Raw genomic sequence first — 25,386 nt, 5'->3', positions numbered from 1 at the left:
ACATGTGTGCGACAAAAATTTCGACTGGGAAAAAATTCAAATATTTCATTCAATATAGCAGCTGTCAGAATATTTGGGACAAGAAATATCAGATCCTACCAAAGCACCTAGCAGGGTAATAGAAAAAAAAGTAGTACTTTAATCGAAGTATGTGAATATTTCCATACCTTTGTTTTCTTAATGTCATTGCAAAATTACCATTAAGGCTGCTAATGCTATTATTGGTATCAAAATACTACTCTATTTGACGTGTAAAAACCTCTATTACCCTGCTAGGTGCCTTGATCCTACATAAAACAAAAATGTGTTAATACCGAATTTTTGATAGCTGATTGCCTATAATGCAAAACCTAATTCTCAGGCAAATTTGTAGAAGGAAAAATAGATTTATTACTTATTTTATACTTACTTGTCAGGCAACTTATAGAAAGAAACATCAATTTTTGACCAATATTTAGTAGCAAATAGTTAGAGGACAAAAATATAAGATGTCTAGCGCTCCAAAAATGTCGGAAGTTCAAAGGATTTTTAGTAATACGTTCTCACACTACTTTACCGACCATCGAAACTACTTACCGACGATTTGATTCATTTTACAGACAAATTTCATGGTCGAATTCCTGTTAGTTTATTCGATCGATTGAAAGTAGAGACTGTTTATCTTATTAGAACTTAGTTTACAAATTTTCCTTCACGAAAAATTTAATCATTTTCAACATCTACATCTACGAGTGAGTCAACATCAAGCATTATGTATATGTAGGTATCACAGTATCACACTCAGTAACAGTAATTCATTTTTATATGAGCCTAATTCTGATATACCCATCGGGTATTACCCATTAGGTTAAACTCAAAACGAAAACAATAAATTAATTTGCAAACCAATATCGTGTTTCCAGTGTGTTCGTATACCACGCCAAAATTATCTTCAAAAATTTTAGTTCATTAATATATTTGATTATATGAGAAACTGTGCACATAACACTTTCTCGTGGTTAAAACGTTTTCCGCTGCATTGTCAAAATGTATTTGATTGTGACCAACAATGTGAATGATAATCAAATTAACAATTGACATTGATTATCGAATGGATATTTGTGACCTTCATTTCCACTAAATGTATGGTCGACTTACGCTGGTTTCTATTGTTCTTCAATTATTTTCTTCTCTTCGACGCTATGAGTTTAGCATTGGTTATCAATCATCTAAGACTTACTTGCCATTTAGAGAGTAATGTAAATGTGACAGATGCGTAATTACAGTTCGAATTTTCATTCATAATTTGCAATTTGTGAATGAAATTCGGAGTTGTGATTGTAAATCTGTCACTTTTACATTCCTCTCCAAATGGCCAGTTAGCCGCCCTTACAGAGCTTCTGTTTCTAATATTGTTAAGCAATTTCAAGCTTGCTCCTAGAGCTTGTTGTACTTCAAAATTGAACAACAGAATTTTTCCAAAATTTTCCCAATTTTAACATACAATCTCTAAACCGAACTGGTGTGCATACGTTATTTTGCACCAGCTGGTCACATACAATTCCAAATGGGACCAGCTGGTGCAAAATAACGTATGCACACCAGTTCGGTTTAGCGATTGTATTTTTTGAAAAACATTTTTCGGTAAAAAAACAAAAATTTAAAAAAAATCAGAAAATTTTAGGAAAAATCGGTAGAAAATGGGAAAACGGTTTTCCAAAAATAGTCGCTGGTAACATGATCCCTGAAATTGGTTGTCCAACATTATGAATCTTGTTTTGTAAATCTAGAAGTCCACTTAAGTTAATGTCGTAATTTGATTCATCTACGTTCTCCTCCACTATTCACCTTTATTCAAAAGAACAGTTGATTTAGATTGACAAAGAACCGAAGGAGCGAAATCTAGAAAGACCTAAAAAATACTCTGCGCTCGTGTACGAACACGCTTCGTTCCATTTCTACACTTAATACATTGGCTGACATTCAATAAATCTATACAAACGACACGAGTGTCCGTGATCTATTATTGAACGGCAATACCAAAGATAATGATATCACATCATATAAGGAGATGATATGCCATGCCCACGGAATTCTTTACGCGAACTGTAGACGGCTGACTCGTGATTAAAACGTTTCGGACAGCCATCTAAAAATACCATCGAACGTGATTGTTGAGGCGATTGTAAATTGATGACTGATAACGGAATTGGAGGTAAAGAAATTAAAATGATAAAGAGAAATAGTTTCTTATTGAGATAAGTTTGTATATAGGCTATATAAAAGCAGTGATGATTGAGTTTATCGTCATCATTCCCATTGAAACTTTCATTCTGTGATAAGTATTTCGCGAGAAGTTTTCTTTTAATTTAAAAATTAGTTTTTATATCACACATTTTAACCTATTAACAATGAAGTTCACGTCGCTAGTTGTCGTAGTAATCCTAACAGTTAAGTGCCAATGTATCCCATTGGAAACCAAAATTGATTCGGTTCGAACAAACATTAAGCACGAATCAAAACATCCCGAATTTCGAAGCATTCCGCACGTTAAACTCAATCGGCCTGAGGAGCTCGACTCCGATTTTTGGTTTAACAACGCAAAAGATTTCGTCGCAACAAAACTGAATCAACCGACGCGTCTTGGGACTGCAAAAAATATAATTTTATTCATCGGCGATGGCATGTCGTTGGCAACTCAGGCAGCAGCTCGAATGTACAAGGGTGGCGAAGAAGAAAGTCTATCTTTCGAAGAGTTTTCATATGCGGGCTTAGTGAAGACATACTGTCTTGGTAAGTAGACTCTATGAGTCTATGGTACAATTTTTAGGGAACTTATATTCGAAATCAATTGACCAAATCCGATCTTCCTTCAACAATTCGTTAAGACTACCAAGTAGCTGACTCAGCATGCACAGCCACTGCATACTTATCTGGAGTGAAGAACAATTACGGCACCATTGGAATCAGTGGAAAAGTGCCACGATATGACTGTGTGGGACAGATGGATGAAACGAATCACATAAAGTCGATTGCTAAATGGGCAATGGATGCTGGAAAATCGGCTGGCCTTGTGACGACTACACGAGTCACACATGCCTCTCCTGGTACATTCGTCTGATTTTTTTTGCGCTTCAATACAATGCAACTGTTATCTTCCTTAATACGTTAGCTGGTGTGTATGCTAGCATTGCCGATCGAGACTGGGAGCACAATGCTGCTGTTCAGCGAAATGGATGCGATGACACACTAATTGATGATATTGCTGAGCAATTAGTTCATGGTGATGTTGGCAGTAAATTGAAAGTGGTGCTAGGCTGTGGCATCCGGGAATTCTTAGATAATACGATGGTTGACGAAGAGGGTTTCAAGGGTTCAAGATCTGACGAAAAGAATCTTATTAATGAATGGCTGAATGCTGCCGATGAAGGTGAAAACAAGCGATTTGTCTGGAACAAGGTAGAGAAACCAAAATCGATTTTATTCTTAAACTGATTGTTTCTTCAAACAATCAAAACAGACGGAACTTGTCAACATCAATGCTGAGGATACGGACTATCTACTGGGATTGTTCGATCAAAGTGACTGTAGGTACAACTTGGACATTATAAATGAAAATATTGGACACAAGGAACCAACACTAACCGAGATGCTTGACAAAGCTATTGATATTTTGAGCAAAAATGAAAATGGATTTTTCCTCTTTGTTGAAGGCGGAAGGTATATTTGCGATCGATCAGGATGAGATGAAAATTTTTTTTCATGACTTCCTAATTAGAATTGACCATGCACACCATTCAACCCAACCTCAAATTGCTATGGAAGAGACTCTCGAGTTCGATAGAGCAGTTGCATTGGCAAGAAGTAAACTAAGCGAAGAAGACACACTAATTGTAGTCAGCGCAGATCACTCACACACAATGACATACGCTGGCTATGGTGTAAGAACAATCTGTGAATCTGACGCTGCAAATAGATTCCAAGTCGACACTTTTGTAAATTGCAGGACCGTGGTGCAAACATTTTCGGTTTCGGTGGTGCAGCTGGAGACGATATGCCATACATGATACTCAGCTATGCGAATGGTCCAGGATATACCCATCATACGACTGCCGAAGGTAGATTTAATTTGACTACAATGGGTACTACCGGCTACAATTTCATGCATCCAGCAACGTTGCCAATGGTTAGAAACAAAATGTGAATCCATCTGTGAGAGATTTTAACATTATTTGCTTGTACCACACGCAGAGCTCAGAAACTCATGCTGGAGATGATGTTGGCGTTTTCGCTAGTGGACCATGGGCAAAACTTTTCACTGGCGTTCTGGAGCAAAATGTGATTCCGCATTTTATGGCATATGCTGCTTGCATCGGCAACGGATTGACGGCATGTGATTAGTCAAAGAAACGCATAGAATATACCTCAGATGCCAGAGTTGTGTCTTTTAAATATTATTTTAAATGATTCCATATCCACTTTCAAATAGCTAACATTGAATGCTAATTGCTCACCCAGCCTATGACTCAGTCTTCAGCCCCATACAATAAAAAGATAATTTCGAATGTTTGATTTATGCTCGTCAGGCAGAGATCTTCTCGATTATAATTGAATTTATGGAACTAATAAATTCCCTTAAACGGGCTATGCAATCGAATCGAATTCAAAACGTCCCCGTAATATTTGCGGAAGATATTGTACACACAAAAGACTTAAATCTTCGAGTAATTAAATTAAATTAAATTTGTCTTAGTCGACTGTTATGCCACTCATATTTTATGTAATGTTATATAAGCATAATGGTACAGCCATATGTTTGCGTATTTAAATTAATCTTGCATGCATGGAGCTAAGCTGAATCGGCACACCTGAACACTGTACACACACATATATGTGTATTTTAATGGAAACTTAAAGTATGCTATTCACTAAAATTGCTTCAAAGAATCATGCTTCGAACCATGTTTGCTAATGTATAATTCAAAATTAAAATCAGACTGGGATTTCGTTAACATTATTTCCGTCAAATTAATCGAAATTATCATACCAGTGCGGTTGCTGTAATGGATGGATTTAAAATCCAAGTTAAAATCACAAGTTTACGGTATAGACATAACAATTTGTATATAATACCGAAGCCAATATTTACGTAGTACGAGTATTTAAACACAACAACACGTTGCAGGAAGTTTATCAATAGAAAAATTGCGATTTCACTACTTGACTGAAGCTATATGGTGATGCAAACGTGTTCGGATTTTCCAACAGAATTTAAATATGTTGCTATATTGTAAGACTCTTTTTTTTACATTTGATCAATTGAATTTTTTACCATGTGTGCACGATCATGATATCGCCAAATCTTCAGGCGATTTTTTTAAACTTTGGGAACAAGCGGTCTCCGATTTTAATGATTCATAGCTCGTTGGATTCGTCTTTCAATTCTAGGAAGTACGTGTCTTAAATTTTTTCGAAAAAAAAATTATTTTCTGTGAAAAGTGAGCACATGTGAGAAGGTACCGAAAACAGTTTTTCGACAATAACTCAAGAAAAAATTATTTTAAATTGTTGTGGTGTTGTACGAATGTTGGCCTTCGAAAGACCTACAGATAGAGTATACGCACTGGCTGGTGCGAGTACATCCACGAGAGTTATGACTAAAAATATATTGAATGTTCGGAGAGTCCGACTTCCCTGCAGCTTCGATGTTCCACGGAACTGAGTATGGGGTGTAGTAGGTATTTCCTCGTGTTTACTCATTAAAATCGGAGAACGCTTGTTCCCCAATCGCCTGAAGTCTTGGCGATATCACCCTTAAAGATATCCGTTCATTATACAGCTCATAGCTCGTACCTCCCTCCATTCACGAAAACTCGACTTTTTGCTAATAAGCAAAAAGTGAAGTTAATGTGTGAGTTTTGTATTGTACTGATATGATTATTCGACGACATGAGCGAGTTTCTTCGTCGTTTCTTTACGTTTACTGTTTTAACATTTCGTAAAAGGAGTATCCTTTTCAAAAAATCTTAAGAAAAAACGACTTTTTGATGAAGCGATGAGTTCCTGAAGAAATGACGACTACTCATCGTTTCTTCAGGAACTCGTTGTTTCCTCATAAAGTCGTCGATACTCATGTTGTCGAATAATGAGGACAATACAAAACTCACACATGAGGCTAAGCCGAGATCAATAGCCACGTACAAGTGACTTTTCATTTTTTTGCCGAGTTATGCACACAATTATACATACTAACTACAAAATAAGAAGTGTTCAATTCCCATTATGGCTGAAAAGTGAAGACCATGAAAACCCATTAGACCACTCTGTGTGATATGTACAAAAATTTTTTTAACTCAACAACGTGAGGTACCTCACGTTTTATATTTATATTTATTTATATTTATTTATTTAGATCAAACGAACAGGCATGACGCCCAATTATACATCGATCTGATTATAAATAATTCAATTAACAAGCAGTAAAGAGAAAAGAGAAAGCAAAAAAAACTTATCAAATCAAAGTCACACTTCACTCATCAGAACTGATACATACTCTTCACAAGCCTTTTGTACTGATTAAGCGTTAAACTGAAAACATCATTGGACTTAAAATAAATGTTATGGTGATTCTGTAAACGGTAGATTGGCGAGTTGAGTTGTACATTGGATGAAGGTGTTGATAGGTGAAAGAGAATGTGGACATTTTGCCGAGTAAACAGTTGGGGTTGATGAATTGAGATTCGTGACGACAGGTTGGTAACAATCTTATTATGAATTAGCTTGTACAGAACCAACTCATCATTTTCTAGTCTCCTGGTCTCAAGGGTTTTCATTTTGAGTCGTTTAAGCCTAGCCGGATAGTCTGGTTTGGCCCAGTTGAACCTGTAGTGGAGCATCCGCGTAAATTTCCGTTGTACCTTTTCCAATTGTTCCTTGTACTTGTCATAGTGCGGATTCCACACAGCACAACAATATTCCAGTCTACTGCGGACGTAAGTGTTGTAAAGTTTAATCAGGCTCTCCGGCCGCTTGAAATGCCGGGTTTTTGTGATTTCCGAGAAATGTTCGCTGAAATTGTGCTTTCTGTTGAATGTGACACCCAGTTTTCCAGTCGAATTCCTTGCTTGGCATGGGGCAAAAGATGGAAAAGGTAGTTTTGGTGTGAAATGTACTGATCGAGGCGAAGACAAGGTAAGTAATGTTCTATAATTGTGTCTAAGATTGCCCTAGCTGTTTTACCAACTAGTCCAGTCATTCAAGCTGAAGCAAATATAGATACAAATTCGGTGCAAGATTTCTTTACGCGTTTCAAATGATGATTTTGAAAACGTCGATACATTTCTGAATCCATTTAATTTTACGAGAAACTTTTTTCCCTACATTGCAAATTATTTGCACGTTACTATGTAATCATCCTATCTAATTACAAAAACTATCTTAAAGTTTGCCAATTTCACGAAGACGAACAACTACCAGCGTGCATGATACAGTGTAAAACAATAAGAAGGACTGAACTCCAAATAAAAAATCAATTTAAACTTTACGTTAGTGGATTCTTCCTCAATAAAACAAAAAGTAAAACCAATTAAAATTAAAATCCAGAGAAATGATGAGGTAGCCCACACACCGAACTAGATCCCCAATAAAGAAACACTTCTTGAAAACTTTCATTTTTCAATTTCGAATCTAAAATTTGAACAATTGAATTGGAAAAGTAAAATGCTCAAGAGAAGAACTTCAAATCGTTCTTTATCCCTTTTTAACGTAGCTATATATGTATACAGAAGTTGGCAGTAGCTAACAAAATTCTTTCACTTTGGTTGTATTGTACACATTTTTCATTTTCAGAGCATTGCCTTACTTATAGCTTTTCAATTTATTATTTACGTATACGAGTACACTGCCAAACTTTATGTTATCGTCGAAAACTCAAATGAAAACGTATTGTTCCTATTGTTTGAAAGTTTCTCCTTTGTCAAAGTTTGAAGAAAACTGAAACTATACTTTAGGTGTATGAAGCACGCTATGTACATATACTTATCTTCCACAGAAACTTTGTATAAGTAGTGAGCTGATAAACCATTATAGCCTGCATTATAGAGTGTTGTGCTATAGACTTCTAGAACATTACACCTATAGCAAACTATGCGGAAGCTCAGATTTCATACTTTTTCATATTTCTCATATTTTTAGCGGACGTGAAACATACTATTGATATTTCCGACCTCATTCAAACTGTAAGTCATTGAAGTGTGTAAGATTACAGCATTAGGAGTTGCTTTTTTTATTATGTATAGGGAATCCCCCCAGGGCGAAGTTAAATTAACAAATTATGTAAATCAAAGCTATGTTTCCATCACAACAAGACTATAGCTTGATAACTCAATAGCGTAGTGGCCAACTCGTCTCTCCAGTAAAAAACGATTTAATACAAACTAGTACTCTATTTGACAGCTGTCGACTATGATCATTTTTGCTTGAATTGCGTTGATGAGACCGGCATTTACATTGCATGATCTGTGGTGAACATCGCAGTGCATTCAGTGGAAAATCTGCCAACACATAAAAACTTAGTGCAAAAGAAATGCAAGATTTTGTGAGAGAACTCAATACGTTTACTCTCTCAAAATATTGCATCTCTTTTGCACTATGTTTTTTAAGTTTTTAAGTAAAATATTTTGGTAATGAAAAGGCCCCAAAGAGTAGAACCATAAGCAGCGAAACTAGTATAGTAACGATCTAGCCCGAAAACCCTTAGTGAGTTCAGCTACTAACGTAATACGTTCTAATCATTCCAAGCTACAAAAATTGCTCAGAATTTAAAATTAAGAAGTAGTAGATTTTGTGTCAATCACAAACGATTGTCTTCGATTGTCTTTCGAATATGTGGGTGTTCATCGCTTCTTCTAGGTGTTTACTTAACAGGCATAATTAGCCCATTAACAGTGTTAACAGCAACAACTTTGAGGGATTCTTTTGAATTTCGACTGACCGAAGTCGGCCCTATTTATTCCGGGAATTTTTTTATAATGCCTAGGCCCCAAAACCAGTCTACGATATTTTTGATCTTCCATATCTAGCTGCTTGTAAGTGGCCAAAAGTCGAAAAATTAGGTTTCGTTGTCCGGATTTCATTTCCTTAAGGTGGCGAGGACACGGGTTTGTATGGGTTCGTAAGAAAGGTGAGGTCGAGTACTCCTGGGGCAAATATTACCTTGACCTTATTAATTTTCCGGAAGTCATATTTTCTGCCATTTATCATCAAATTTTATGAATGTAATATTTGCCCCAGGAGTACTCGACCTCAGCTTTCCAACGAACCCATACACACTCATGTCCTCGCCACCTTGAGAAATGAAATCCGGACTATGAAACCCAATTTTTCGACTTTTGGCCACTTTCAACCAACCAGGTATGGAAGATCAAAAATATCTTAGGCTGGGCCTAACTAGGCATATATAAAAAAGTCCCAGAATAAATAGCGCCGATTTTGGTCGGTCGAAATTCAAACGAAACCCTCTTTACAATGCCAGTTACAAACTCTATGTTATGTTGGTTAGTCATCAACTTTACCGAAGTCAATCCACCTCATCTGCTTCTGGGTCTCAGAAAAGACCTTGTCTGAAAATTGTTTATTACAGACTTTGTAAACGTAGCGTAGACACTTTTTCGAAACGCTGATTTGGTTGAGAGCTTCAACTGTTGCCTTTGACCTTATGAAGTGAATGGAGCTGTTTTTTCTTTTTTATTTAAAGAAAAGAAAATTCTTGTGCAATTTTGCATTTTAAATTACTTCATCACTCGATGGGCGGAAAGCCCAAGGCATTTGTTTATAAAATGTAACTTTTTCAAAGTTTTGGTGGGTGGGTCTGGTTGGTGGGTGAAGATAAAATACGCAAAAATCTACGAAAAAACAATCCTAGCGTTTTCTTTCAGTTTATCAACTCAGATTGTCCCAGATTCAAACAATGTAATTTGTATTGTTAAACGGATGTACGCCCAGCACGAAATTTGCAACTTTGTGCCGTAGCCCACCGATAAATTGTCAAAATTAAAAGTTTCTCATTACAAATTACAACCGAAACTTTCGTTTTCAATAAACTGAAGAGAAAAAAAAAATTGAACAGAGAAATTGAATCAAATTTCACATTCCCAAAATGTATAATCCAACACGTTTTTCAAATTGATTTCATTCAACTATACAAAAGTAATATATATAATTTCTCGGCTCGGTGGAAAAAGAAGAAAAAAAATTATTAATTTGCTGGAATGAGAGCAAAAGTATGGGTAAAAAAGTGGATTTCCATCATAATTTTCAATGTGGAGGAAAAAAATACATCTCTGCAGCAAAGTGGCTGAATTTATTTCTTTCGAGAAACGAAAGTAAAAATTGAGGAAGGAAAATTAATAGAAAAAAGTTTGTGAATGGTTTTGCTGGGTTGTGTGGTTGTTGCATGTTTTATAAAATGTTTGTATAACTTATGACGGGACCAAGTTTATTTTTCTCTGTTGAAAAATATATTTTTTTTTGTAAATCAGATGAAATGAATCCAGATGTGTACACAGAGAAGAATGGTGGACGCGTCTATACTTACGTTGCTTTTTGTTGTAATTACTGTGCCAGAAATGATTAATTCTAAATTTACCTCATATATCCTGCTGGGCGTATGTGTCTGACGAAGTAAGTACCACAATTGTAGACAAATGTTACTTTTTATGATTAGATCATGCAATTGGCTCTTCTCATTTCTAAGACGCATTTCTTGTTGGTAATCTTTTGAAAATCTTAGTCAACGTTTGATGGCGAACAATAAAGTCTGTTCTTTTAAACAGAATGTGTGACAATAAAGGGAACGTGAGTGTGGCATAAAACTGAAACATAAAACCGAGAATATAAATTCATAATAAACAATCGTCAACGCAGGCATCACTTCAGACCGATAAAATGCTCACACAAGACGAGAAAAAAAAATCCATTTAATTAAGAATCTGTCATATTTTAAAGTAATTTCCCATGTGACTGTTTTTCGTCTATATATTCCGTTTATCTTTCAACGTAACCATCAAAAGCTCTTCCAAACAAATATTTGTACGTGTTTCGGATACATTCACGAAATATTTTCCTTTTTTTTTGTTGGTGTTGTTGTTGTTGTCCCATATCATTTTTGCCTCGGTTCTATTTTATTCATTCCATGTGAAAGTGACATCCATGGGATATCACCACAAAAATAAACATATTTTTTTCTTACCTCTCTCTACTCGCCACAAAATGTTTTATAAATTCATTTCATATACTTACTTGAAACGATGAAAAACAATTCCAAACAATATGACTTCTGTGTAACAGATTGTGTACAGTTGTACACAATACACAAAATAAAATAGAAAAATACTACAAAAGGGAAAACGGACGAAAAAATGAAAACTAAAACCATTTTCTATTCGACTTTTCGCAGTCTATGCACTTAAAGGCATATTTATTTGCTTCGGTGACCTAGCTATAGTTCTATCTAATATTGCGCAAGAGGCAAATGTCGGGGTGAACATAACTATAACTTTCCCCGAAAGGAGATTCATTTGGCTGAAAGTCATGATTCAAATACCTTACAGTCGGAGAAATATAGATTTCGGGTTTTTTTTAGAGATATCATTTCTCTAATTCTCTCAATTGCCATTTGAAATAACTCGCGACATGAGAGAATAGAGAAAAACGATGAAAACGATGATGTCTCTGAAAATCCCGAAATCTATTTTTCTACGACTGCAGTATTTTTGGAGAAAATACAGTGGGAACCAGTGGAAGTATATTATAGTTATGGCCGATCGACCGATTTATCTTCTTCTTAGACCATACTTGTTTTAATTTCATAGGTGGGAGAACCTATAGAAGCAAAATTATATTTAAAATGATAAATGAATATTTGCCGTTTCAACGCAATCATAACATTTAGGCTAGGACAAGTAAACAGCTAAAATAATTTTCCAAAACAAAATCCTTCGAGGATTGTCTACGATTTTAAGAAAAAATTTCTAACAGATTTTGCTGGATTTTCGAGTACATTCACCGGTTTCTGAGGATTTTCTTCTTACGCTTTGAGGATTACCTTGGATTTTTGTATATTTTCTAGTTTTCTGAGGACTTTATAATCGATTTCCGATTGTAGTTCTCAAGAATTTTCAAAGAATTTCTTTCGGTTGACAAATGTAATCGATGTACAGACCAATCACACATACCTCACTACACATTCAATCTAACATACTACACATTACACAACATAAAGGTGTTCGAAGTAAATATCATTTTGTCTGAACCCGAGGCTTTGGCGCTAGAACTCTCGACTCATAATCGACAGGTCCCTTGTTCAAATCCGTGACTTTGCAAGATGATTTTTCCTTCACTTGCTTTCTTTGTAACACTCACTCATATGATATTCTAATGGTCCGTTGCCAATTCGCAACGTTAAAAATTTCGAATGTCCTGTTTATCTGCACAAAAAACAACTGAGCGGAAATCGTTTTTTCACAAGCCAAGCAGGTAGTCATAAAAATCACAAATTTTGCTCGTTTTACCGAACCCAACTCAATCTATCCTGAAAATTTCAGGTTCCGGTCAAACCCTAAAGTAAAAGTACAGGTAAAATTTTCGGCTCCAGTTCGGGTTGAAAACGAAATCAAAAATTGCAGGCTCAGGTTCGGATCTTTAGGTCTTACGATCTTCGTTCAGACTCCGTTCCGAGTATTAGTTCGTGTGTAAAGAAGTGCGCATAACTCGCGATAATAATGAAAAGCCCATATGTTTACGTGTGATTTTTGACCTCGACTTCGACTCGGATCAACAAAATTCACAGATCAACTCTGAATTCGCAAAACAAGTTTATTTGTTAAGAGTAAATTAAAAGAAAAATGTGTGCACATATGTTACAGTTAAGAGCGATATCGCGAAAACGTCGAACAAAATCAAACATTTTGGGACAAGGGATCACGGATCGGATTGAGTTATAGCTCTTTCGATTCGTTGAACTGTTGCGAGTAAAACGCAGTACTACGTTTGAAAAAATTCATTCATGTTCCGGCACCAAAGGTCGTGAAGTAACGGTCTGTCAAAAGTTGGTCAAAATCGTTTTTTTTGATATAACTCGAGTGAAACAATTTTGGGAAATTATTTTTTTTGATAGGCTTGTAGGTCTTGACGAGACGCACAATTTGAGTATGCACACCACCAGGTCCATGTTGACCTGTCGGTGGTATCAGCCATTTTAGGTGAAAAAAATGATCGTTGTCCCGAGTCCCTGGCCAGCTGCAGTGTCCATATTCCGTGACATGTTATATATGGTAAGAAAGCCTAGCCTCTGTACTACCATACCATGAAAAAACATCCTTGGTATAGTCCCACTGCATCGGACGGGAGCGACTTTTGTGGAAGTCTACCCAAAATCGACAAAATTTGATCACTTTTTACCACGTTTTTAAGTCTTTTTGTGTGGTTATTCATTATAAAGTACTTAAAAGGGGTGAAAGAAACTAAAATAAGGAAAACCATGACATATCCACGACTGTCATCCACACCGACCACCCAAACTTCGACCTTTGTAGGCTATTTTCTGTATAAAAGTGTGGTATGAAGTATTTCTTAGACTTTTGGCGTACTTATTAATTATATGTTGTTAATAAAATAATTAGTAACAGCGAAATAAACTAAAATAAAGAGTCGAAGTATTTATCCACGTCGGTCACACTCACTACGAACTCATATTTCGATCGTTTTCCCGGATAATTTCACTATTTTCAAAGAAAATGTTTGTTAAATGGTAAATTTCAGCTCTAGTTAGACTTGTCTCCTTCACCATTACAATGAACTATAAACATTGAATCCGTTGCTGCTGTTGTAGTTGTAACCGATATTCTGACAAGGATAGACAGAAGATTAGAGATTTATTACACATCGCTCTTCCGGTGAGAAAAACATTCAGAATTACTTTTTGGGTGATTTAAGCAGCATTTCCTTACAACTACAACTACAACAGAGGCTAGGCTTTCTTACCATATATAACATGTCACGGAATATGGACACTGCAGCTGGCCAGGGACTCGGGACAACGATCATTTTTTTCACCTAAAATGGCTGATACCACCGACAGGTCAACATGGACCTGGTGGTGTGCATACTCAAATTGTGCGTCTCGTCAAGACCTACAAGCCTATCAAAAAAAATAATTTCCCAAAATTGTTTCACTCGAGTTATATCAAAAAAACGATTTTGACCAACTTTTGACAGACCGTTACTTCACGACCTTTGGTGCCGGAACATGAATGCATTTTTTCAAACGTAGTACTACGTTTTACTCGCAACAGTTCAACGAATCGAAAGAGCTATAACTCAATCCGATCCGTGATCCCTTGTCCCAAACTTGTTCGAAGATTTCGCGATATCGCTCTTAAGGGACTTAACCATTTATATAATATACTGTCGATAATGAGACAAGAAGAACGAAATTTCGGAAATATAGCACGCATACAAGTGCAAAAAATACGAATCACAACACAAAACGAAGAGAAAAAGGAAATTGAGAAATGCAGTATCAATTATTTTCAATTTTCAAATATTTGTATGACATTATTTCGCGCGCTTTCTCAAAACGTAAGTTACACACATCCATGTGATCTTTCCGCATAAAGTTGCTTTAACATTACTTACCTACCCTATATTATATCGATGGATTTAACCGACCAAAGAATATACAGAATCGAAATGAGTGGACGGAGACATCATCAGTGCATATTTTGAGATTTAAATTTAAATATTTACTGCGAATAATGAAAAATTATTTTTATTTTGTTCCGAAAATATGCCAGGCGTCCAAGCCGTAACTTACAGTTGACGAATAAACCAAGAAGTAAAATTTAAAAAAAAATGTTTTCCTATTTGAAGGGGAGATGATTCCCTTTTTGATTTGTGTGTTCTTCCTATTGAGGCTGAACGCGTGAGATATGACTTTACCATACATACGTATGAAAAAAGGAGGTTTTCAAATGCCCATGGGAAGATGGAATGTTTTTTGTTTTCATTATTTATGTCTTGATGTTGTGTTCGTGTGGCACTATACGCGGATATTTATTATTTATCTGAAATGCATGTAGATTATGTGAAGTAAATATAAAAGAATAACGAATTTATGAATTATACGAATGCAGAGTAGATACACATACCTTTTCTTTGAATAATTTTCTAATGCTATGATGATTTGCAGTCGGTCGTTGTCAATTTTTAATGGTCTTTTATATTCACTGATTCACTTCATACTCAAAGGTTGAACAACTTCTGCACAACGATATCATTTATTCGACGGAATGAATAAATACATAGAGCTAAATGTGGAAAGAATATGCACTCGTTATTTAATTCATCTTTTTTAAAACGATTTTTCTTCTTTGGAGTAGTACTTCAATCTAGTAAAAAGTAAAAAGTTTGTCCAATAATACTCACGGAAATTATATAGTTCAGTCAACTTCAATTTGGTATCCAGATAAAAATATATTCTTGCAACTAAATATATCGTTAAGCCAACCGTAGCTGTTGAATTATATTTTCAAAAACTGAAGTATTAGCATTCCATTATAAATTCAGAGAATTCAATTCTAACCGACAAGCATTTACTTGAAACTTTTATTTACTCAAGAGGTGTACACGAAATCTGTTTCGCAATAAACTTCTCACAAATAAAGAGAAATTTCAATAGGTTGGAATTTAAAAATTTTCTTTTCATTTTCAATCGAATTTATTCAAGATGTTATACGAGATGCACGGCTCTGTGGTTAAAAAAGTTATCAGCCTCAAATATCAATTCGATTTCGATTTTGTTATTCTTCGAAATTTTTTCGCTACTTTAGATGGTGTAGAGTTAGCGTGTCGAGTACCATTTCAAACTCAGCGCCTAAAGAATTTTAGAATGAAAGAAACTTTTGAATAAAATTAGTATATCCTACTGAATCTCTCTCGGTCTGGTTAGTAAATGGAATGTTTGTTACCCATTCCCATACACAAAATTATTTACGGAAATTTATCCCTCTGACTTTGATTGAAATATAATGGTCGTAAATGAAAATTGAGAAAATTACATTTCAGTTAAATCAAGTTAATGACTATGCTGTTTTCATTCTATGCCATCGTACCGTTGGTATTCAAAACTGACCACATACGATACAGCAGGATGTGTAACGTTTTCCGACAAATTATATCATTTATCTCACTTAACCGCCCATATTCCATCAAATAACGTGACATTCATTGTTGGTTGATATTGTCGTAAGAATCTATATCTCTCCATTTTCAATGCACTTCAAATGCTACTATATGTCGTCCTCATGACATGTCTTCGGAAAATTCGAACGTGAGTACACACAGACTGAATGAGCGCAAAATGTATAACATTTGTATTGTTCTGAGAAAATCGCATTCGATTGCATGATTTTTAGGATGAACGTTTTTTTAACCCAATAAAAGTCGTACAAATATCACTGTGGAGACATGAGTTTGATAGAGTACTGCAAAGATTGAATGGGATATTTCATATGACTTTGTCGTCGATATAAATTGGCATACGGGGGGAGAAACGATAGAGATATATCATTGACTGACTTGGTTGCATTGTATTCGTTTTGGTTATTTACAGTGACATCCCGACATTTGTACATGTCAAACATAATTTTCGGATAGATTTGAATGTTTGAATGGAAGGGAATTGCTGTGGTAATAGAGAACAATGGTGGTTGATTACCTGTAATGTTAAAATTGATTGCATTAGTACAGGTGCAGTTCAGAGGGCGTCAAAAACTTTACGAGCTTTCGTTCAGTTCACTTTAGTTAGATTCACAAATGTGTCTCCAGAGTTTGACGAGTAAGTAAGCAAGTATAAGTACGCAGATGAGAAAATAGTCATTTTCTCACCTCAGCTGAAACTTCGGGAGAATTTATTGTGAAAATTTGAGTTAAAAAAAACCCTAGTATTCGGTTCCGACATATGAAATAGTTATTTTCCTAACGCATGCTAAAATGCTTTTTTAGCGAATGAGAGGTTTCCAGCCGGAGGCGACTGCTGGAATCAAATTCGATAAAAAAGACTTTTAGCATAAGTTTTAGGAACAACGAACAACGTTTTTCCTAAACGACGTGGGGAATGAGCGACGAAGTCGCGATATTTCAACACTGGAAAAATGATGTAACCGCTTGCTAAGGGTTTCGACCACTGTTTCTATAAACATTTAATATTCCGAAGGTACAAAACTTTATTTTACCTGGAAAACACACTCATTCCAGGGGTGGTGTTATCTAATACGCAGAAAAAATCAAGTTCAAAAGAATAACCAAAACAAACAAGCATAGTATAATTGCTCTTCCCTTTCCCATGGATCGCGTGAAGCGAAAGTAGAGATGAAATGCTGTTTCGACCTCCGGATACAGTGGCGGTCAGAGGTTAGCGTGGTCTAACCATCTTCAGTCGTTTCCACTGGTTTACACGAGACAGCAGTAAATTTTCTGATTGAACTACTAATTTAAAAATTTACAATAAAAGTTCTGCCACCTTTCGATGGAAATTTAGAAACTTAGTGAGAAGCTACTATGAAAACGTACCCACAAAACGTAGCACACCAAAGAGAAAATTCATTTCAATCAAAAAACAAAGACGGAATGAAAACTTACGGAAAAACAAACTAAAACTCACTCACTCCACCAGCTCAGAACGTCAACATATTGTTGTTGAGTCAAATTACACCCATTTTTGCATTCACTTTCTAATAGCACTATACCATTACACCCGTTTTACGGATCATCTCACTCGCCTTCACAAAATTCACTCGCCTACACACAAAAACCACTCAAATTTCACACAAAATAAAAATTAGAAACCGCAAAAAACACGCAAACTAAAAACACTGACACTGACACTAACAAAACTGCACGATCACTAATCCAAAAAGAAGAAAACCCGACACAACGAAAAAACCCAAAAAAGGAAAACGAAAACAGAAAGAAAAACGGAAAACGAAAGATGTCTTTTACTTTACTAGTGAGGTAATTTGGCCTTTCCCTCACTAGTGAAGACCCTTTCCCTCGCTCGTAAAGTAAAACGCCATACTTTACACGTGAAATAATTTGATATCTCGTATCACGATGAGTAAAAGTACCTCTGGCTGAAGCCCTCGGATACTTTTACTCATCTGGATACGAGATATCAAATTACTTCACTGGTATAGTAATGTACTATTGTCAACGTACTGATCCTGTCAGAATACTGATTAGTTAGTGTAGTGACCCAAACTTGGATAGCGTTTAATCAGAAACGCGTTTTACCCATCTATCGCATGGAACAGGGTACGAGGTGTTGCCCATCCTTCACTTAGAACAAGGTATGTAGTGCTGTCATTCCTAAATTAGGAACAAACGAATGTTGTGCTACCCGCCTTTTTTAAGACTAAGGTATGTTTTGTTACCCATCCTTCATTTAGAACAAGGTATGTAGTGCTACCTATCCTTCACTTTGAACAAGGTACGTTATCAGTGTAATGACGTGCAAAGTACAGAGATAATTAAATACACGTCTTTCGAAGTTTTGCATTAGCATGCAGTTCAAAAACATAAATAATATACGAATACTCGGTCGATCCTTTTTTTGTTGGACAATTCTTACACAATTTGTCTGACAGGTACAGTGAACGACATCTCAAATGTCTCACTGTCAAATTTTTCTGAGAATTTTATAGTGTCATTGCAAATTCACAATGACATTCTCTGAAAAAAATGACAGTGAGACATTTGTATTATGGTAGTTCAGAGCAACCCCACTTAGGGATCATCCATAAATGATGTCTTCTTTCTGCTGTCAGCAGATTTAATAATAACTCGACAAATAATTGGGGGTGGAACACACATTTGACTCAAGAAAACGCAGATTAATCGAATTACTAATGAATGAATCTGTTGGCAGCACTAAAAAATAAGTTCAGGAATACGTTCTTCTCTAAAATCAAGTAGAGTTAATCGCGGGAACGGAATCATCTCTTCTTCTCCATTATATGTGCAATTACATTCTCTGAATTAACTTCAGATCTCAAAGCATAAAACGCTAGTAAAAATCTAAATAGAGTCCTTCTGGCAAGTGTAAACTTGTTATAAAAATGTTAAACATTTCTTAAAGACACTTGTGCATCATTCAAAAAAATAAATAAAGAATAAAATCCGACCTTCCTTAAAAACCATTCACCTGAAATCCCACCCACTAAGCATGCCACATGTGATATATCTTTGATGCTTACGGAGATATATATTCTACCGAGATCTATGGGACATATTTATATAGTTGGGCGCTTTCAGACGCAATGATTTGAGGCAATATTGTAGAAGATAAAAATAAATATTACATGAGAATAGCATTTTACGCATGTTTATGTGTACCTTTATGTATGGGGTCCATTTGGTGTAATATTTTATTTAGGTTTATAATACGTAGCCGAATCGAGATAGACAGACGGGAGAAGTGTATATATATGAAACACACGCGGCTACTAAAAGCGATATTAAAAAGATAATGCTGGCATGATCGCTGAGATTGCATTAAAATTTGAAGAGTTTGATGACGATGGGTCATTAAATGATGTATGCAGGATTTATTCGTTCCAGCAAAATCTGTACATCACTTTCGAATAAAAAATATTCTTCACTTTCAAACCGGAAACAGGAAGCTCATAAACTTCCCGGTAGGTGTCATGTAACCGTCTTTATCCGACACCATCATATTTGCCATTAATAAAATGAAACATTTTTTATGGCAATCAGTAGTCACATAAAGTGTGGCAAATCACATCATTTTTTTCGTGTGTGGAACATAAAAAGGGCCTGTACACAATTCTGTACAACACACCGAAACATCTCGATATAAATAAAAATCTCTTCTATTAGCCCCTAATAAAAATTATGAACGCCTTAGAGGCACCGAATCGGTGGCGTTACAATTTTTTTTCCTCTGCTTTTTCGACATTATTCTGAATGTTACAAAATAATTTATATGCTTGACACATCCCAACGACAACACATCCACCACTTATAACTGAAAATAGTCGCCTAGTGGACACTGAAGCAAATGATTTATGAAAGATTTACTGGACTCCAGAATGAATATAAAAAAAAAAGATTTCGTTCGGTCATTCTGGGGTTATTATGTATAGAAGTGGAATGATATGATAGAAGTTACAGTTTGTGAGACTTTTATTATTAATTTATATAACATTCATGAATCGTGTCTAGCGTTCGTGGTATTATGCTTGGAAATTATTCTGTGCGATGTGGCTGAAGGACTTGCCAAGATTTCTATATCAAATTACTCTTTTTATGGGCAAATTTTTCGGTAATATCAATTTATATATGACCCATGTGGATAATGTAGTGATGACTTGCATATAAAACTGATATGGTTGGTTTTGGGTCAGTAAGGCATGTAAGGAAAATCACAACGCTTTTGTGGAACATTTTTGATGAATTATTTTCTTTATCTGTTTATCTGTTCAACATTCACCAAAAAGAGATTCGACTTTGAAACATTAGATTGGGCACTTAGAACCAAATCCTATTTTTGAAAAATTATTTTCTTGAAAAATTCTCCAATTTCAGGAAAATTTTAAAAATTTGGAAAAAAAATCGAGGAATTTTCAAGACCTTAGAACAGCATGCATACATCTCGTACTTACCATAACATAAACGTAAAGAAACCTGGAATCAACAAAGGGTTTTTTTAAGACAATTTTTGGCTCGGACTTATTCACATAGCAATAATCCGGCGCGACTGTAAATAATTTGTTGATATTATACTTATAGTAGGGGGGTCCAGAATCGTATGGGAAAATAAAAGTTTCGAGCAAGTTGGCGGACCCCGGGGAAAAAGAACCTATAGGACCCACTGATAAAAAATGTATATAGGGCCGATGTGATCCGAGTTGATTTATGGGTCGCTCAAGGACGAATTATGTGAAAAACCACGAAAATGAGGGTTAAAGAAAAATTGAACGTAACTAACAGATGTTGAGGTCACTTCTTAAGGTGCGTTGGATTATTTTACTTCAGAATAATATAAAGAGACCGATTTAATGATTTGTAAGTGCATTCGCATCTCCCAAGTCAGTCAAAGTTTCCCAATCTGTTCCAAAACATTTATGGGATGTGTATCGGATATATCTAACGAGAGCTTATGGCATAAGCTTTCATCGCAAAAAGAAATTTTTTCGAAAACTATTTTTTGAAGCTATATAGAAATGGATTTTGGTGCAAAAATGTCAGGGTGGTGAACTCAGACAATTTTCAAATGGCGGTTACGTCAAGACACCAACTTGAAACTTTTTGTGTGTGTGCTCGTTAGAAAGCCACTGTCATTACCTTTACAACGACACCTAACACTTAATTTAAAGAGTGACTTCGCCTGACTTTGTATTACTTGGAAATTATCTGTCGATTTTTGTCTATATCAATATTGTTAGGTGTGCCCAGAGGATATAGAAATTCAAAAAAATGAAAATGTTGCTCTTGCATCTAATCTAAGTTGTCTGTACCAAAAAAGTTTGATATTGTCGCTAAAAAATTTTTTCCATAGAAAGTAATGGAAAAAATGTATGGAAAATCACAGCCGCTTTTTACATATTTCGGCCTCGAGCTACTTATAAACCAACTCGGATCGCATCGGCCCCATATACAATTTTTATCAGGAGGCCATAAAGGTTTGTTTTCCTCGGAGTCCGCCAACTTCCTCGACACTTTAATTTTTTGGACCCCCCTAACTTATAGGGGACGCCAGTAAAATTTAGACATTAATGAATTTGCATCAGCTGTTTTTCAGATAGGCTCACTCATATAAGTATACTTGTTTTTACAAATGAGATAGTTACACGGACGCGAATGATTATTGGTAAATAGAATAAGCAGTTTTGTTTGTATGGGTGGCTTGGCTATGGCTAAGCAAATTTCATGTACAAATTTTACTGACGTCCGCTGTTGAAGTTGTCACAATACTCTTTAAAATTCATTTCAATCAGACTAGCAAAGACTTCCTTATCTTTAAACCATGCCTCAATAAATTATAAATTAATTGTTGCATTCACTTGCCCAATATCTCTAATATTGTTTATGAAAAGAAGAGCTTTCATTATAAATCACTTAAGCGTAAAACTTACTTGAGGATTGAGCAGATAAGAAGTAACACACTTAAAATTAACAGAATGGAATTCATTATGGTTAGGTTAGCTGTTGTAATTTGATAAACATTTAGCAGTTTGCATTGTGCCAATTGTTGAAAAAATATAAATTTTTTTATCGTTAAAGCCCAGGTAGGTCGGTGAAATTCGAATTAACAATTTTATTGACGATTTTAGCTCGTTGCAGTATTATTAAAATCATAACCAGTGAACCAGTGTACTGTACATGTACACTGTCCAGTAGAGTAAGAAGTTTAAGTGACACTAAAATGTGGAATAGTCAGTTGGATTAGAGACTACACGGATTCGCCAGTACCCGAAAAAAACCTTCAGAAACATCTGTCGTATTAAGTTGTACCGTTGTACGCCAGTGTGTAGCACAGTAAAAAGCTTTAAGTGATACTCAAATATGGAGAAAAAATGTAGATTTAGAGAATGTATTCCAATACATCCTCTACTGTTGAGCAAATACTTGGAAAAAATTCATAAAACAGCAAATCAAGTGAAATGAAAGCACAAATTAGAATCCAGTTTTAAATAATAGTTTGTTACATTGGATGCTGCGAAAGTAGTTCATTACAAGAGGTACCAACTTTCTCATAAAAGTAAACTCACAAATGTGTTTTGAGCAACAAGTGTAGAGTTTGTATATCCGAGCCAAAGGGAAGGTATTCAACTACACTGGTCGAAAAACAATTGCCGAAGCAAGTTGGTCAAAACACACGAGTAAGTTTGCAAGTATCACATATTTGTTTTCGAAGTAATGAAGTACGTAGCAGCATTCAAGGTATTCTGGTTTACTACCTGCCCTGTATGCCAAAGTTGATTACCTCATAGGAATTGTTTTTAAATCTAACCGAAAATAATCCACATATAATGGATCATTTTCGCAGGGGACAAACTGCTATGTAATGGTCAACTTTCGCATAAGGCAGGTAGTAAAAACGATTCACATCACAGAGATTGATAGGTTAGATTTAAAAAAATCGATTTTCAAAAATAATTTAGTGAATTTGAATAAGTAAATAGATAACATCAGCATGCAGTGCTAAAGACTGAATTTTGAGATTACTTTATCGACTCTGTGATCTTCTGTTATCTCTGATTTCAGTTTAGATTTTTTTGATTTAATCAAATCGAGTCTTCGTTATTGGCTTACAATAGGTTTAAAATTGCTGTCGATGAAAATCCATTTTACGTCATTGGCTACGGACAATTTTTTTAAAGAGAATTTTTAGACAGAATCAGTCAACAACTTTTTTCGTTGGAACAGGAACAGATCAAAGCCCAACACAGCGATACTAAGCGAAACGTACCTTACAGGCTTGATAACCATTTTAATAAAATAAGTGAAGAATGAAGAAACTTCTCCTGGTTTGCGTTGCTATCAGTGTCTATGTTGCATGTGCTGGTGCGGAGGTGAATGTTGAATTAAGACAAAAAGTTCGATGCATTTCCACAAATATTAATAAATCCAATTTAGAATCAGAATAAGAATAATCCAATAAGAGCGGTGGCTGTTTTAACTGGTGTTCATGGCATAACAGGAACTGTCCATTTCACTCAAACTGGATGCGATCAACCGGTGTTGGTTGAAGTGAATATAGGAGGCTTAAACACAACCGGTCAAGGATTTCACATTCATGAAACAGGAGACTTGAGCAACGGTTGTACTAGTCTCGCGGCCCATTACAATCCACACAACGTAAAGTTATTTTGTGAATACTAAGCGAGACGTGTTCAAAAATGGTAAATCGTAATCTCTATATCTATGTCTTGCAGTACAATCACGCCGGACGTGAAGATGACGAACGGCATGTTGGTGATTTGGGAAATATTTTTGGCAATGCGAACGGAGTGAGCAATAAGAGCTTTACTGACGAGTTGATCTCATTGTCCGGCCCTCACAGCATCATTGGCCGTGGAGTTATCGTTCACTTAAATATTGATGATTTGGGCAGAACTGATCATCCCGACTCATTGACAACTGGAAATGCTGGACCCCGTGTCGCATGTGGAGTCATCGGTTATGTGTAAGTTTAACTGAGTGTTAATTGTGTCACACAACGCGAAGTACATATTTTCATGGAATCATCGTTGAGCAGATAGGTACCAAAGTCGGTAGGGCTTAGAAGATCTTAATGGCACTTGTGCACTTCAGAGAAACTGTGATAATCTGATTTACGTAGCTTTTGTCAAAAAGGCAATGTTCCATTACGGGGGGATCGACGTGTGGATTGAATAACTTCGATTGGATTGTATTCGTTGAAAATGTATCGCACTGTATTAACTCATTAAACTCTTTTATTTCCAACAGAAATAGTGACGATCCGTTCCAATGTCCACACAGTTCAGCCAATATATTATCAGCGGCCGCTCTCCACTTCCTACTAGCGATGGCTTTCCTGTTCAATAAATTACATTAATTCAATGTTATCGACTGACATCAACTTGAATTATTCATCTTCAATAGTCAGCTTATTCTTTGCGGTACTAGAATGTAGTTAGTGCGTAACAAACACTTTTATTCAAAGAATTGAACCAAAATAAACTTTGTTTCTTTTTCATCAATTTCTTTCTCGTCGAAGTGAACAATTACAGTTTCAAACGAATTCAGACCTTATGATGCGGCGAAGTAAATAGTTGTAAAATTCATAAAAGGAAAATTTTCCGCAGGACTATTGCAACAACTACTTCGCAAAATTCGTGAAAGGAAAATTTTTCTGTAGATTTTTTGTAACTACTTTTTAGACTGAGTACTTTGTAATGTCTTTTTATTGAAAAATTATCGGAAAAGGTCTGGCAACTCAAAACCCTTCGAAAATTTGATGACGAATGATGAAAATTTGTAAAACGACCTTCGTTCATTCATAGGACATAGGACGACGTATACTAGTCTACCCTGAAAACTACAAAAGAGACATCCTTTTTCTTGTTTTCATAGCTGAATATGGTCCATCGTTTCTTAACGTTTTATCTTGAAAACTACAATAGTGCTACCACTAAATTTGCTGACAAGTGGTGAAAACGCCAACAAGATCCACATCTAATTTCCCGAATGTCCATATGTCTACTAAAAATTACTGAAACCCACAAAAAGAACTTCTTAAATTCACTATAATTTACTGAAAGATCTTTTTCGGAAAAAGTAACTTTAAGGTAAGTAAAAAATCAG

General features: G+C 35.6%; 2 protein-coding genes and 1 long non-coding RNA gene across 4 annotated transcripts; 2 read left to right on the top strand and 1 right to left on the bottom strand.

Annotated features, from left to right (window-relative positions):
* The first annotated feature begins 2,298 nt into the window (after positions 1–2,298).
* LOC119072217 (membrane-bound alkaline phosphatase-like) lies at positions 2,299–4,445 on the top strand. The gene is made up of 7 exons (XM_037177397.1): positions 2,299–2,772; positions 2,868–3,086; positions 3,152–3,438; positions 3,500–3,699; positions 3,758–3,920; positions 3,986–4,165; positions 4,231–4,445. Exons 1-7 carry the CDS (start codon positions 2,391–2,393, stop codon positions 4,378–4,380), a joined length of 1,581 nt encoding a protein of 526 aa, XP_037033292.1. The 5' UTR covers positions 2,299–2,390; the 3' UTR covers positions 4,381–4,445.
* A 7,911-nt stretch (positions 4,446–12,356) lies between these two features.
* LOC119072212 lies at positions 12,357–17,851 on the bottom strand. The gene is made up of 3 exons (XR_005086812.1): positions 17,840–17,851; positions 15,420–15,425; positions 12,357–12,464 (listed from the first exon to the last, which is right to left on the bottom strand). It is a non-coding gene; the product is annotated as an uncharacterized LOC119072212 (long non-coding RNA).
* Positions 17,852–23,449: 5,598 nt separating this feature from the next.
* On the top strand, positions 23,450–24,778 carry LOC119072196 (superoxide dismutase [Cu-Zn]-like). 2 transcript variants are annotated; one of them, XM_037177377.1, is made up of 4 exons: positions 23,450–23,630; positions 23,707–23,916; positions 23,994–24,244; positions 24,529–24,778. In XM_037177377.1, the coding sequence occupies exons 1-4, from the start codon at positions 23,568–23,570 to the stop codon at positions 24,635–24,637; spliced, it is 633 nt and encodes a 210-aa protein (XP_037033272.1). In that variant the 5' UTR covers positions 23,450–23,567; the 3' UTR covers positions 24,638–24,778. The 2 variants fall into 2 exon arrangements, with proteins under 2 accessions (XP_037033272.1, XP_037033263.1); XM_037177368.1 differs by having other exon boundaries at positions 23,695–23,916.
* Positions 24,779–25,386: the final 608 nt, after the last annotated feature.

This window comes from Bradysia coprophila, chromosome II (assembly GCF_014529535.1).
Source record: "Bradysia coprophila strain Holo2 chromosome II, BU_Bcop_v1, whole genome shotgun sequence".
Lineage (NCBI taxonomy): Eukaryota > Metazoa > Arthropoda > Insecta > Diptera > Sciaridae > Bradysia > Bradysia coprophila.
This window is presented reverse-complemented; position numbering and strand designations above follow the sequence as displayed.